Below are 12785 nucleotides of genomic sequence, written 5' to 3'. Positions count from 1 at the left end.
CGAGCTTTTAGGACAAAATTGGGTCACTGTATATGCAGGGAAGATGCTTACTGGCTTAAGTTGTATTGCAACATCTGTTTTGTGGAAGATTGTAGAAATGCCTAAAGATTAGCATCAACATCCATACTGAGGCATCTCACAAAAAGTGGCCTCATTTTCCATCTCTGAGCAGGGAACCCTATTGTTCAGTATCATTATGGAAGCACATTATAATTGAAACCCAGGCTGTTTCCTTAGGTACCTAAATAAGGATTTGGGGGTGTCACCGTAGGCAGCTAGAGAGGAAGTTTTGTGCTTCTTATTTATTGGATTGTGTAAAGATTGAGAGCCAGATTCTCAGTGGGTATAAAGCTGCTTTGACTTGAGTGGATCGCTATTGTTTTGTACCGACTAACGATCTGGCTCTGTGTCTGAGGGAGTTTAGAAACCCTGTCTTCTCTTTGCAGATTAACTTCATTATATTTCTCAATGTCATCAGAATTCTGGTGCAGAAATTGAAATCTCCAGAGGTCGGCGGCAGCCATTCGAGCCATTTTGTGTAAGTGACGATACCTGTTTTCCACTATCTCCCATGGGATCTGTGGTAAGATATTGCTTATGGGGGGGTGTCCCACTGGGGCATCTTGGTCACTACTAGGGAGAGTAGCTCCCAAAGCAAAGATATAAAATAGAGTTGCCTTCTAAGGTAAAAATCCGTCATCTTTCTAGAGGCCCCAGATAAAAAACTCTCTGTGCAAGACCATCCAAAAGGTGCAGCTGGAAAGCCTACATCTAACAAGCTGTAATGAAGTTAACACGCTCTGCATAGGCTGGGTCCATGCTTTGCCCCACACTTGGTTCCTCTCCCCCCACCATTCTTTTTTTTTATGCACATCACCTATGCCCTGTAGTTTAATGAGCTTCAGAGGCATCTGGTTCCCAGCTATTTAACCCTTCTTTCTGGCTCCATACCCCCAGGAAATCAGGCCCTTCCGGCAACTTCTGTAATGGTCTCTTAGAACCTTTCTGGGGACTAGCCAGCTCACGGGGTTGGTAAGGCTGGAGAATTTCAGTACTGGGTTGCCAGTCCAATCCAGCCCCCAAATGATGTTGGATGATCTATGGGCAATGAATTGGTGGCCGGCATCCATTTCATAATGGACAGATGGCCCCATCAGAAGAACCACCATCAGGAGTACCATTGACCAGCATCCAGGCCCACTGACCCAGGAGAGAGGAAAAAGATTGCCCTGGCACAGAGAATGAGTGACCCTGCCACCATTAGCCGTGGTGCCTCTGTTCACACACATCAGCTTTGCCCTTCAGCTCACCTGGAGATAAAGTGAGGACTTAGGTCTTGTCTACCTGGCGCTGTTAGTTGCCCTTCAGCGGTGTGATTGCTAAAAGTGCATTAGTGTGTTGCACTGGTCCTTGTAAATCCTGATGGTGCACGCTAAACATTCCCATGTGCATGTTCACCATTCCACACCCACGGGGTCCACCCAGATCAATCAATGTGCAACATGCTAGCGTGCTTTAGAAATCACACCCCCATGGTGTGCATTGCCACCCCATGCACAGGTGCCCTTCGTCTTCCGTCTGTTAGCTTCATGCCTCCCATTAAATTAATTGAAATGTTGAAAAATCTTCCATGTTCATGGTATTTTCTTTTCCATTTCCCAGGAGACTAGCTAAATCCACGTTGCTCCTGATCCCCCTCTTTGGAGTGCACTACATCGTATTTGCGTTTTGTCCAGAAAGCACGGGGTTGGAAGCTAGACTTTTTATTGAGCTGGGCTTGGGCTCCTTTCAGGTAGGACGAACAAAGACAGAATTTAATAACTGTCCCAAGCTTGACCAATCCACTGAGGGGAACTGGAGCACTTTGCCTGGGTCTAGTGCAGGCTGGGATGTGGGTCAGAGGGAGCTGGCGGAAGTTCGAACCGGATAAAAGAGAGGTGATGGGTGCTGGGGAGGAGAAATAACATCAGCCCCTCTCCTTGCATTGTGGGTCCATCCATCATTCACTACTTGAGTTCTTAATTGGTGGGTCTGGTTAAACCAACAACTGCAGCTGGCCAGGATCAGGGTCCCAGCCCTTCGCCCCTGCTGCCAGGGGTCAGAGAATCATAGAGCTGGAAGAGACCTCAGGAGGTCATCAAGTCTAGTCCCCTGTCCAAGGCAGGACCAATCCCAACTACATCAACCCAGCCTCTAGGGATGGAGATTCCACCACCTCCCTAGGTAACCCATTCAAGTGCTTCACCCCCCTGCTAGTGAAATAGTTTTTCCACATTTCCAACCTAGACCTCCCCCTCTGCAACTTGAGACCATTGTTCCTTGTTCTGCCATCTGTCACTACTGAGAACAGCCTCTCTCCATCCTCTTTGGAACCCCCCTTCAGGAAGTTGAAGGCTTCTATCAAATCCCCCCTCACTCTTCTCTTCTGCAGACTAAACAAACCCAAATCCCTCAGCTTCTCCCTATAGGTCATGCGCTCTAGCCCCCTAATCATTTTGGTTTCCCTCCGCTGGACCCTCTCTAGTGCGTCCACATCCTTTCTGTAGTGGGGGGCCCAAAACTGGACACAATACTCCAGATGTGCCACCGGCCTCATGTCTTACTGCCTGAGGTCCTACTTGCTGGGCCCACTGCCACTTGGGTGTTCTCTGCTGGCCATGGGTCTTGCTGTGGGCATGCTGCGGGACCACACATGCAGGGTGCAACCTGTCTGCTACTCCTGGGGTCCAGGCTACTGTCCCCATATTGGGGGGCCCGGCTGCTGGCCTTAGCATGAGCAGGAGTAAAATCTCCATCTCCCCCACCACTCCGAAAACTGTTCCAGCACCATTGACCTCTTTACAATCAAATTAAAGACATATGCTGGGCACAAGGACTTTCTGGCAAAGCTGCAGCGCTTAGGAGAAAGCCTGGGGTGGAAATTTTGAGCCCAGACTGTAGCTGCCCTTATCCCTTGGCTGTCTACTTCAATGCTCTCAGTGACAGGCCCCGGGAAAGACTAATCCGAGGGAGGAACCAGAGGTCAGGGGATGGCCTGTTGGTTACAGAAAGATATTTTCAGGCTTTGAGGAGAATATTTGGGGCATATGATATGTAGGGGTGTAGAAACAACAGTCTGCTCTATTTTGGAAAATAGCACACCCATATATTTAAAACACATAGTTTTGTAACTTCAGTGTGAGTACTTGTCTGGTCTCTGATGATCTCACTGAGGGCAGCTTTTGCCTTGATATTTATAAAGAAGCTGTCAAAACCCTGAAGTAGAACCTCAGCCTTCTACTTCGCTGTTAACATATTTTAACAAAACCATTGGCTGTTTAGGATCGTGTGCCCCACAGGCAGGACTGCACTGCTAACAGCAGCACGAGAGCCCAGCTTCAAAACCCACAGGCCTCTTCTACTTGTGCGAAAGGAGAACTGGGGGTAACTGCGAGCAGTGTAGGGCCCCTTGCACACATGGGAGGTGTTTTGATTATATCCATTACAGGCAGCATTGCACATATACAATATCAAGTCCATTACAGTGTTTAGTTTCAATAGGAAAGCCATATAAGTTGTGCCACACGACCAAAATACTGACAGGAAAAATTATATTATTGTGTGTTCTAATCCAGCTATTAAATAGGCTGATGTCATTCTACAATTACAGCTGCTTCCCGAGTTATGAACAAGTTATGGACCAATGTTTGGTCCATAATTCGAAATGTTCGTAACTCGGATCCCATAGAGTTACATGGCGACCACGTTGTTCATAAACGTGGATCGCCGTTCGTAACTCGGATCTGCATTTACGACCGCTTTGGTCGTAAGTGCGGATGGTCATAAGTGGAGGTAGTCATAACTCGGGGAACAGCTGTACCTGTGCTCCAAGACCTGTGGTGCTGAAATTCATCTTTTTTTTCCCCAGAAATGACCATTTTTTCTTATTTTTGTAGGGTTTTGTGGTTGCCCTTCTATATTGCTTCTTAAATGGAGAGGTAAGTAGCAAGACGTGAGATTGAAAAGCACCTTTCAAACTGATAGGCTTCCATTGTTTTGCTTGAGTGCCAATTTCCAGGCTTGGCCATCATGTTTTCCTTTGATCTCCTCCTGAAAGCATGAAATAGCCATTTGCTGTCTTCCTGCCTGTGTTGCTTTGCTTTATCTAAATTCCTACCATTCTGGTCTACTACAGAAGAGTTACAACATCAGTTTTGAAGTAGCAACCCCTTAACAATTCCTTGGTTAGGGGTTCTCCTTTCATGAGAGAGTTTGTTTTGTTAGGTTATTTCAAAATAGTCTACACAGCAAGCCAGTTATTTTGGAATAATTTAGAAATAACAGGCTTCTTACTCTGACTTCGGTGTTCCTCATTGCACGAGGAGTAAGGGAAGTCGAAGGAAGAGTGTTCCTCTTTCGACTTCCTGCTGTGTTGACATCTCCAAAAGTTGAGTTCTGCTACTTTGACTCAAGCTACGCAATTAATGTAGCTGAAATTGCATATCTTAACTCGACTTTGTCCCGCAGTGTAGATGTACCCTTAGTGTCTCTAGGCACATCTAGACTACGTTTTAATTTCGAAAGAGGATATGCAAATTCCATGGGAATTTGCATATCTTCTTCCGATCGCTTTCGAAAGTGAGAGGTCTTTCGAAAGTGAGAGTACTCAGGATGCATTTTTTTCAGAAAAAAAACCCGTTTTCAAAAAACCGCGTAAACTTCCTTTTTTCAGGAAGAGCGTTTTTTTCAAAAAAGGTTGGGTTTTTTCCAAAAAAACTACGTCCAGACTACTTTCACTTTTGAAAGACCTGCTTTTGAATAAGTGATCGGAAGAAGATATGTAAATTCCCACGGAATTTGCATATCCTCTTTTGAAATTAAAGCATAGTCTAGACATGCCCTCTAGATACATATTGAATCTCTGTTTAGATTTTATTTCCTCTAGCAAGCTCTTTTCTTCTCCAGGGCACCCCGAGTGGTTTCAGAGACACTTGTTCAGTCTTATGCTCCGTGTTCTTTGATTATTGTTAAGACTCTTGGATAGATTTTCCAAGGCGTGTCACAAAGTGCCACTGGTTTTAAAAAGAGCGTATTTGCCAAGGGAAGGTGCAGGCTTTTTTATATTCCACATGTGCTATATGGGGTTTGCCTTGTGATTTGCCAGAACTTACCTGAATTTGCCCAATAAAAAAATCATTAAAAAGCCAAGTTGGGCTGTACGCAAGTTTGGAAGTTTCAGGTGGGATTTTCAAAAGCACCACAATCACATGGGTGCACAGGCTCATGGTCTTTCAGTGTGGTTGGTGTTCCTAGGTCACAAGGGGTCAGCTTTACAAAGGTTCGCACTATCTGGCTGCTTCTTTCACATTCTCAAAACCACCATTCAGTTACCACCTAAGCCTTCAAGTGTCTTAAATTCCCAACAGTGGGCACATGAGAAGCTGCCATGGTCTTGATGCCACCCACAGCCAATGAGCTCTCCTCTGTTAGGCCAGAAGCAGGCCTGCCGATGGGGGTGGGGCAAAGAGGGCAGTTGCTTACCTCAGGGCCAGCGATTCAAACTGGAGGCCATACAGACAAAAGCACAAACAACATTGTGCTAGGACCTGACATACAGAAGGATAATGGGTGGAGGTGGGTGGGTGGTAGAAACTAAAAATCCATGAGAGTTGTTCAGTCTTCAAGGCTTCCGAAAATCAGGCCATTTGTTTAGGCTCCTTGATTTGGATTTAGAAACGTAACAATGTGCAAGTATTTCTCAAAACCGTAGCCTAACTGCCTATGAAGTTGGTGTAGCCACATTCATTCTGTGTCAAATCCTTTGGCTCATCTTCTCTCCCCCTCCCCCACTCTCTGCCTTCTCCCCACCCCCTTTTCCTTAGGTTCAGGCTGAATTAAAGAAGCGACTGCGCAAGTGGCAATATCAAGAGTACCTGAACTTCACACGCAAACATCGGGCCATGTCCAGAGAAAACAGCCCCATCAACTATGTCACTCAGTTATCACTGCTTGAAAAAATTAGTCCTAAGAGGAAAAGATCCATCTCCCAGAATGGCACCTCCTTCGTGTGAGCCTATGAGATGTTGCGGTTTTGTCGCCTGCAAAATGAATGGAAAGATTGACAATATGGATTCTATGAAGCTCCTCATGGCGGACCTTCTTGTCCCAAACATCTTCCACTCTTCACTGCTGGTACAGAGAGAATTAGGGGCCTGAACCTTCGTTCCTGGAGAATTCACTCCCTTGGGTACACTGACCCCAATGCTAAATTACTGTAGTTCCACGCAGGGCCTTGGAAGTCAGTGAAACTGCACCAATTTACACCAGAAGGGGAGCTGGCCCTACCAAATCCATGATTTTGGTTGCCCAACTTGAGAGAACTTGAAAGAGGACTGCGTTTCAGAACGTACAGAGCATCTGTCTTCTGAATACCAGTCCCCTTTAACATGTCTCATGATTTTTAGTACCATTTACAAATCTTGGCCCTAGGCGGTTCTGATTCGGGGAGAGTGGGCATAGAGGATGGATCATTAGTTTGATCTCTCCTGGCAATTCTGATGTTCAAGGCTGGTGTTCTCTCGCTTTGCTGGATTTCAGCTAAAGATGGCTTCCGGGGTCAGTGTCCCTCATGTTGTCGGCGTTGGCAACAAAGCGCTATGAGCTAATGGGTAGAGCAGAGGACTGGGAGCCAGCAAACCACGGCGTGGGGACAGCTTTGCTGGGTGGCAATGGAGCACTCACAACTTCTTTGCTTCAATAGTCCTCTCTGCGAACAGGAGGGTGGAGCTGTGCGCCAAAGCTTGAGGCCTTTATTCAAGGCTGGGTTGGCCCCTTCCAAGGAGAAACTCCTGGGATTAAGCTAAGGGGAAGGCAGCCTGTGTCAGGATTTGCCCTGGAAAGCTCCCTCCCATTGTCCAGTTGAGGGAAGGGTTTTATTTTCAGGAATAATAGGACACAAGACCTGCCCCCAAACCTAGCTGCAGGAAGCCAGGACCATGGAGTGAAGGATGGTTGCCTAATTAGGACTCTAGTGGATCAAGCTTTGGTCACCATAACCTTCCTGTGTGAGCTGGCCTTAAGGAGTTTGCCTGAGCTTTTGAAGGTGATTGAGGTGCCAGATAGGGATTTCAGAAGCGCTTCACTCAGAGTGAAACTGCCTTTGTCAGGTAAACCCGGAAAACCCCACTTTATTTATTACTTTATATAACTACCACCAGGTGTACTTGAACCCAGGATCTCTGGAGTTTGGTGTAGGAGCCGCTACAGCTGGAGCTATAAAGCCAGCTGGTGCTCAGCTTAAGCGGTAGCACTCTCTTGTTCTTATCTCTCACTGTGAGTGGTCTAAGTGCCACTATACAGGACAGAGTGCGGGTGACATTTGCACCCCTCAATGTCTCAGTTCCCCATCTGTAAAGCAGAGCCAATAGTACTGCCTTGCCCCCCCCCCCCAGGGGGTGGTGAAGACCAATGCATTACAGGGCGTGAGGCTTTCACAGACCAGGATAATGGGGGAGCCCAAACATATCTCAGATGCAATAATGTCCCTCTGGCATCCCTTCCTCCCCCCATTCCTGGTAGTTCCACTTTGACCCCCTTAGAAAGGACCACACCATGGAGTCGGCTGTGTAAGTAAGGTCACACAGGCCCAAATCAGCTTCCCAGACTAGGCAAGGTTGACCATGAACAACCCCTCCCCACCTGCAGGGCCTCCCAGTGCCTAACCCCAACCAGTCCTGTCCCCATCCCCTCTCCTCCTCCCCACAGATGCTGACTCACAGAGAGGCCTTGTTCAGAATCCATGGTGGCAGCATGGGAGGGCGCTGTCTCCTGTTTCCAAGTAGTTGGGGACTCCTTGGCCATAGGTTCCCCTCTAAGTCTTTGGGCACAAGTCAACACTCAGATTGTATTCAGTTGACTTCCTATTGCAATGCCTGGGAGTGCACTAGAGCAAAGTGCGTGTCTCAGGGTTTGGGCCTTTGTCGTGCTTTGCCTTGAGTCCAATGATCTAGAGCTGCAAAACATTTTTAACTCTGTTGGAAGATACCATTATTACAACTCTGCCCCATAGCCCATTGGAATCAGCCAGAGCCTTTCTATTGACTTCAAGCCTTGTATCTCTAGTTCTCTCACTGAAAACTAGGCAGTACCTAGCTAGACTCTAAACCAAACACTTCACATCATCCAGTTGTTACTTAGGATCTTACCTTTCAGCTCCTGCAACCCTAGTGTCTTCTGTAAGACATTACGTCTGTTCCGGGCCCCATGTCAGCGCTTCTTGTAAAAGAAGCATCATTTTTATCCTTTGTTTAAAATTCTCTTTACTTAATGTGAGCAGACAGATTTGTGGTTTCTTTAGCTGGCTGATGTTAAACACATGCAATAAAAATAAGAATGGCTGGTGTGATATAGATCTTCATGGCATTACACAGCAGGTGGAAAATTAAATATGACAGAAGTATATTTTCTACTGTGGGTCATTTGAAGTCAGGGAAATAAAGATTTACAGCGATGACAGCCTCACTCTAGACAAGATTTTCCGACAAAAGGCCCCTTCCTGCAGCTGAAGTGAATGCAATGATGTGCCATCATAGAATCATAGGACTGGAAGGGACCTCGAGAGGTCATCGAGTCCAGCCCCCCGCCCTCAAGGCAGGACCAAGCTCCGTCTACACCATCCCTGACAGATGTCTATCTAACCTGTTCTTAAATATCTCCGGAGAGGGAGATTCCACCATCTCCCTTGGCAATTTATTCCAATATTTGATCACCCTGACAGTTAGGAATTTTTTCCTAATGTCTAATCTGAACCTCCCCTGCTGCACTTTAAGCCCATTACTCCTTGTCCTGTCCTCAGTAACCAAGAAGAACAAATTTTCTCCTTCCTCCTTGTGACACCCTTTTAGATATTTGAAAACCGCTATCATGTCCCCCCTTAATCTTCTTTTTTCCAAACTAAACAAGCCCAGTTCATGAAGCCTGGCTTCATAGGTCATGTTCTCTAAACCTTTAATCATTCTTGTCGCTCTTCTCGGTACCCTTTCCAATTTCTCCACATCTTTCTTGAAATGTGGCGCCCAGAACTGGACACAGTACTCCAGCTGAGGCCTAACTAGTGCAGAGTAGAGCGGCAGAATGTCTTCACGAGTTTTGCTTACAACACACCTGTTGATACAACCTAGAATAATATTTGCTTTTTTTACAACAGCATCACAGTGTTGACTCATATTCAACTTGTGGTCCACTATGACCCCTGGATCCCTTTCCGCCATGCTCCTCCCTAGACAGTCGCTTCCCATCTTGTATGTATGGAACTGATTGTTCCTTCCTAAGTGGAGCACTTTGCATTTCTCTTTATTAAACCTCATCCTGTTTACCTCTGACCATTTCTCTAACTTGCTAAGGTCATTTTGAATTATGTCCCTATCCTCCAAAGAAGTTGCAACTCCACCCAGTTTGGTATCATCTGCAAACTTATTTGGTATCATCTGCAAACTCCAAGGTGCACCCACATGTAAACAGCTCTAGGACTGGGACCATAGGGCAGAGCGAACACACTACATAGGACTCAAAGGGACCTCTTAGGTCTAGACTAATCCTCTACTAGTGCTACTACAAGCAACACCCTCATATAATCTCAGTCATAGACTTGATTAAGTGTCTGTTTAAAACTACCTCCGTTTCTTGCCCTCACTACTGTTATTAGGAGGACACTCCAGAACCTTGCTCTTCTGATGAGTAGAAACCTTCAAGTTTCATGCTAAATGTATGGCCGGTTTATCCCCATTTGTTCTAAAGTGTTCCTCTGAGAGCTGAACAGAGGTCCAGGTAGACCCAAAGTGAGACTCAGTCTGTAGCCCAATACAGAAAAGGTACCTCAAGTAAATTGTTGCATTCATTCTTATAGGGTTGATAAGATGAGTCAAATTACCTGTGTGCCCAAGTGTTTGCCAGATTGGAGCCTAATGGCCATGCAAGTCAAGCTGTGGCCCACATTTCATGTGGACCAGGAATGGGCGCTACAGTAATAAGTGAGATTTTGGGGGTAATATTCTCCCAAGAGCAGTATTCTCCCTTGTTTCCTGGTGTGACGGGGCGCGCCGCCCCCTCTCCACCGACGCCGGCCCGCCCCGCACCGAACCCGCGGTTGCCCTGACGCTCCTGGGGACCACCCGGGGAGCAGGGACAAACTGCGGTGCCTGCTCCGCCGCCGCGGCCCAGCTGGCAAGCGGCGTGGCGGGGGTGTGGCTGGCGGAGGGGGTGGAGCCAAGGAACGCGGCGTCTGACGTCATCGGGGCCAGACGCCGGCGTGGGTTTTCTGAAAAGGCCCCCGTGGAGAGCGGGAGGGAGAGAGAGGAGAGCGGAGGAAAGCAGAGAGGAGTGAGAGGGAGAGGGAGAGTCAGAGGCGGTGGAAGCAGGAACGAGAGAGGAGGGCGAGGAGATATTGGCACAGCACAGAAGAGTAGGTGAGGGTAGCACGGGTCTGTTGGGGGGCCATGGGAGCAGTAAATAGGGGGTAGGAAGAAGCCCAGGGCGGGGGAGCCCTGCGGGCCGGCGATTTCGGACAAGCGCCTCACCAGTGAGGCAGGTTTCCGCCCACCCGTCCTTAGGGCCCTGGGCTGGGGTCCGGGAGGGAGGGTGGGCCCGGATCCCCCTACCCCTCCTCAGGGTGATAACACCGAGGGGCTGACCGGAGGTCCCAAGACAACAGGGAGCAGGACTGGGCTCGCCTGTTACACCTGGTCTTTCCCCTCTTGTCCCACCCAGCCATCCATGCCCTATGGCACAGGGCTGCCAAGTGTCAGCCATCTTGTGAGACATGCACAGCTTCCCACAAATCACGTCGTGCCCACAGAACAGAAGGCTTTCCTGTTGGAGCCAAATATAGAAGGGGCAAAGGTGACAAACTGCGGTGGTGGCCATTGGGAGAAGATGAAGAGGTACTTTTCCAGCACCCCTGTCCTCAACCACTTCCTACAGTGCCTTGGCAACCTCTATACACTGCTGGAGCCCTACCTCCCTCCCACCCCCCACAGCCATTCACACCAACATCCCTCACCCAGCTGCCTTCAGGAGACTGCCCACCCTTCCCACCAGTTCCCCAGTCTCCCATCCTGCTTCCTCCAAGGCACTGCCCCAGACACCCAGCCAGACCCTCAAAACACCCTCCAGACTCCCTAGAAACATCCAGCAGTGCACTTCCTCTTCACCTAGTACTTCCACCTAGTTCTTCCAGGCACTTTCCAACACCCCTCCAGCCTCATCCAAGCTGTCAAGTTTTGTGCACCTGTAGATCCTACCCCTGCTACCACTTCAGGTTAGGTTTCATTGACCATAAGCTTAGGGTTATATACATTTTTTTTGCAAATTTATAATTTGCATCAAATATCACACCTGGATCAGCACAAAACATATCTGGGGCAGAGACTAGGCCATGATTTGAATGGCTGCTGGTCCCTTCTTTGCTACAGGCATGAATATATATATTTTGGAGGTGCAGGGAGAAACAGCTTCAAATCGGCACCGGAACAATCCAAATAGGTGAAGGGTTTTTTGGGGTTTTTTTGGTTGTTCTGGAGTTTTTGTTTTGTTTGTTTTAACAGAAGCAAACACTGAAAGGTTCCTGTAAGGACATGCTACCATCTAGTGGTGTATATTTGTGAGTATTTCTGACATAATTGTCAATCCCAGAGAACAATACACTAAGCCAGGTAGCAGCCACATCTGGTGTGCAGAAATACAGAAGCCTCCTAAATGTCAAGAGAACATTAAAGGGTCACTGGGCATTAATTTCCTGAAATGATACAGTAGTTCAGCCTGGCCTCAGGCAGATCTGATTCCATGGAGCTGCACTCTTCAGGTCTCCCACAGGGCGACGGATAAATAGGTGCCTGGCCCATCATGGGATTTCTCTGTGGTGCGCAGAGCATCGGCAAAGCTTGCTGCTAGTCATGCTCTTGTCTAGCTGTTGAGTCAGGAGACATTCACCCTGAACTCGGGCCCCGCTAGCACCTAAATCCCACTGGGAAGCAGATTTCGAGCTTGGCAAGATGGCTTGCCCAAAGCCTCATCTGTCAATCACATTGCTCCGCGTCACCCGCTATGCCTGGGCCACTATCCTGTTTTGCAGTCTGCACCTCTGCACCTTCACCTAGCTGCTTTGATTTAATTTACAGCCTGGGCTAGCTTGAGAGGGTCAAAGAAATACCCTAGGCCCTTCACCTAGGTGACAAGCTGAGAGCGTGTCTGTCTCATGAAAGGAGGATCACCCTAGAATTGGGCTGCAAAAGGCTGCAAGAATTTGGGCAGATCTTTCTCTGCAAGACATGAGAATAGCAAGCGCTTTACATTAAGGCTGCATCTAGATTGGCATGATTTTCTGTTAAAAGCATTTTTGGAACAGAGCGTCTAGATTGGCAAGGACGCTTTTCCGCAAAAGCACTTTTTGCGGAAAAGCGTCCGTGCCAATCTAGGCGCGCTTTTCCGCAAAAAAGCCCCCATCGCCATTTTCGCGATCGGGGCTTTTTTGCGGAAAACAAATCTGCAAAAAGCTTTGTGCAAAAGGGACTTTTGCCTGAACGGGAGCAGAATAGTATTTCTGCAAGAAGCACTGATTTCTTACAGTAGGAAGTCAGTGCTTTTGCAGAAATTCAAGCGGCCAGTGTAGACAGCTGGCAGGTTTTTCCTGAAAAGCGGCTGATTTTCCGGAAAAACTGGCCAGTCTAGACACAGCTCCGTCGACGGAGCCATGTAGATGAGTTTACTCGGCAAAGGGAAATGAAGCGGCGATTTAAATAATCGTCGCTTCA

At 47.8% G+C, this 12785-nt stretch overlaps 1 protein-coding gene across 3 annotated transcripts in view; it reads left to right on the top strand.

Moving 5' to 3' along the window:
- The window catches only part of LOC102450627 (vasoactive intestinal polypeptide receptor 1-like), a 42540-nt gene extending 35426 nt beyond the window's left edge, over positions 1-7114 (top strand). For all 3 annotated transcript variants that reach the window (XM_075922879.1, XM_075922881.1, XM_075922878.1), the window contains exons 10-13: positions 447-538; positions 1663-1792; positions 3936-3977; positions 5862-7114. In XM_075922879.1, the coding sequence (XP_075778994.1) occupies positions 447-538; positions 1663-1792; positions 3936-3977; positions 5862-6050 (453 nt within the window). In that variant the 3' untranslated portion in view covers positions 6051-7114. The remainder of the gene's footprint in view (positions 1-446; positions 539-1662; positions 1793-3935; positions 3978-5861) is intronic.
- Positions 7115-12785: the final 5671 nt, after the last annotated feature.

This window comes from Pelodiscus sinensis, chromosome 2, assembly GCF_049634645.1.
Source record: "Pelodiscus sinensis isolate JC-2024 chromosome 2, ASM4963464v1, whole genome shotgun sequence".
Lineage (NCBI taxonomy): Eukaryota > Metazoa > Chordata > Testudines > Trionychidae > Pelodiscus > Pelodiscus sinensis.
The sequence above is the reverse complement of the archived record's forward strand: the minus strand, read 5'-3'. Positions and strand labels throughout refer to the sequence as shown.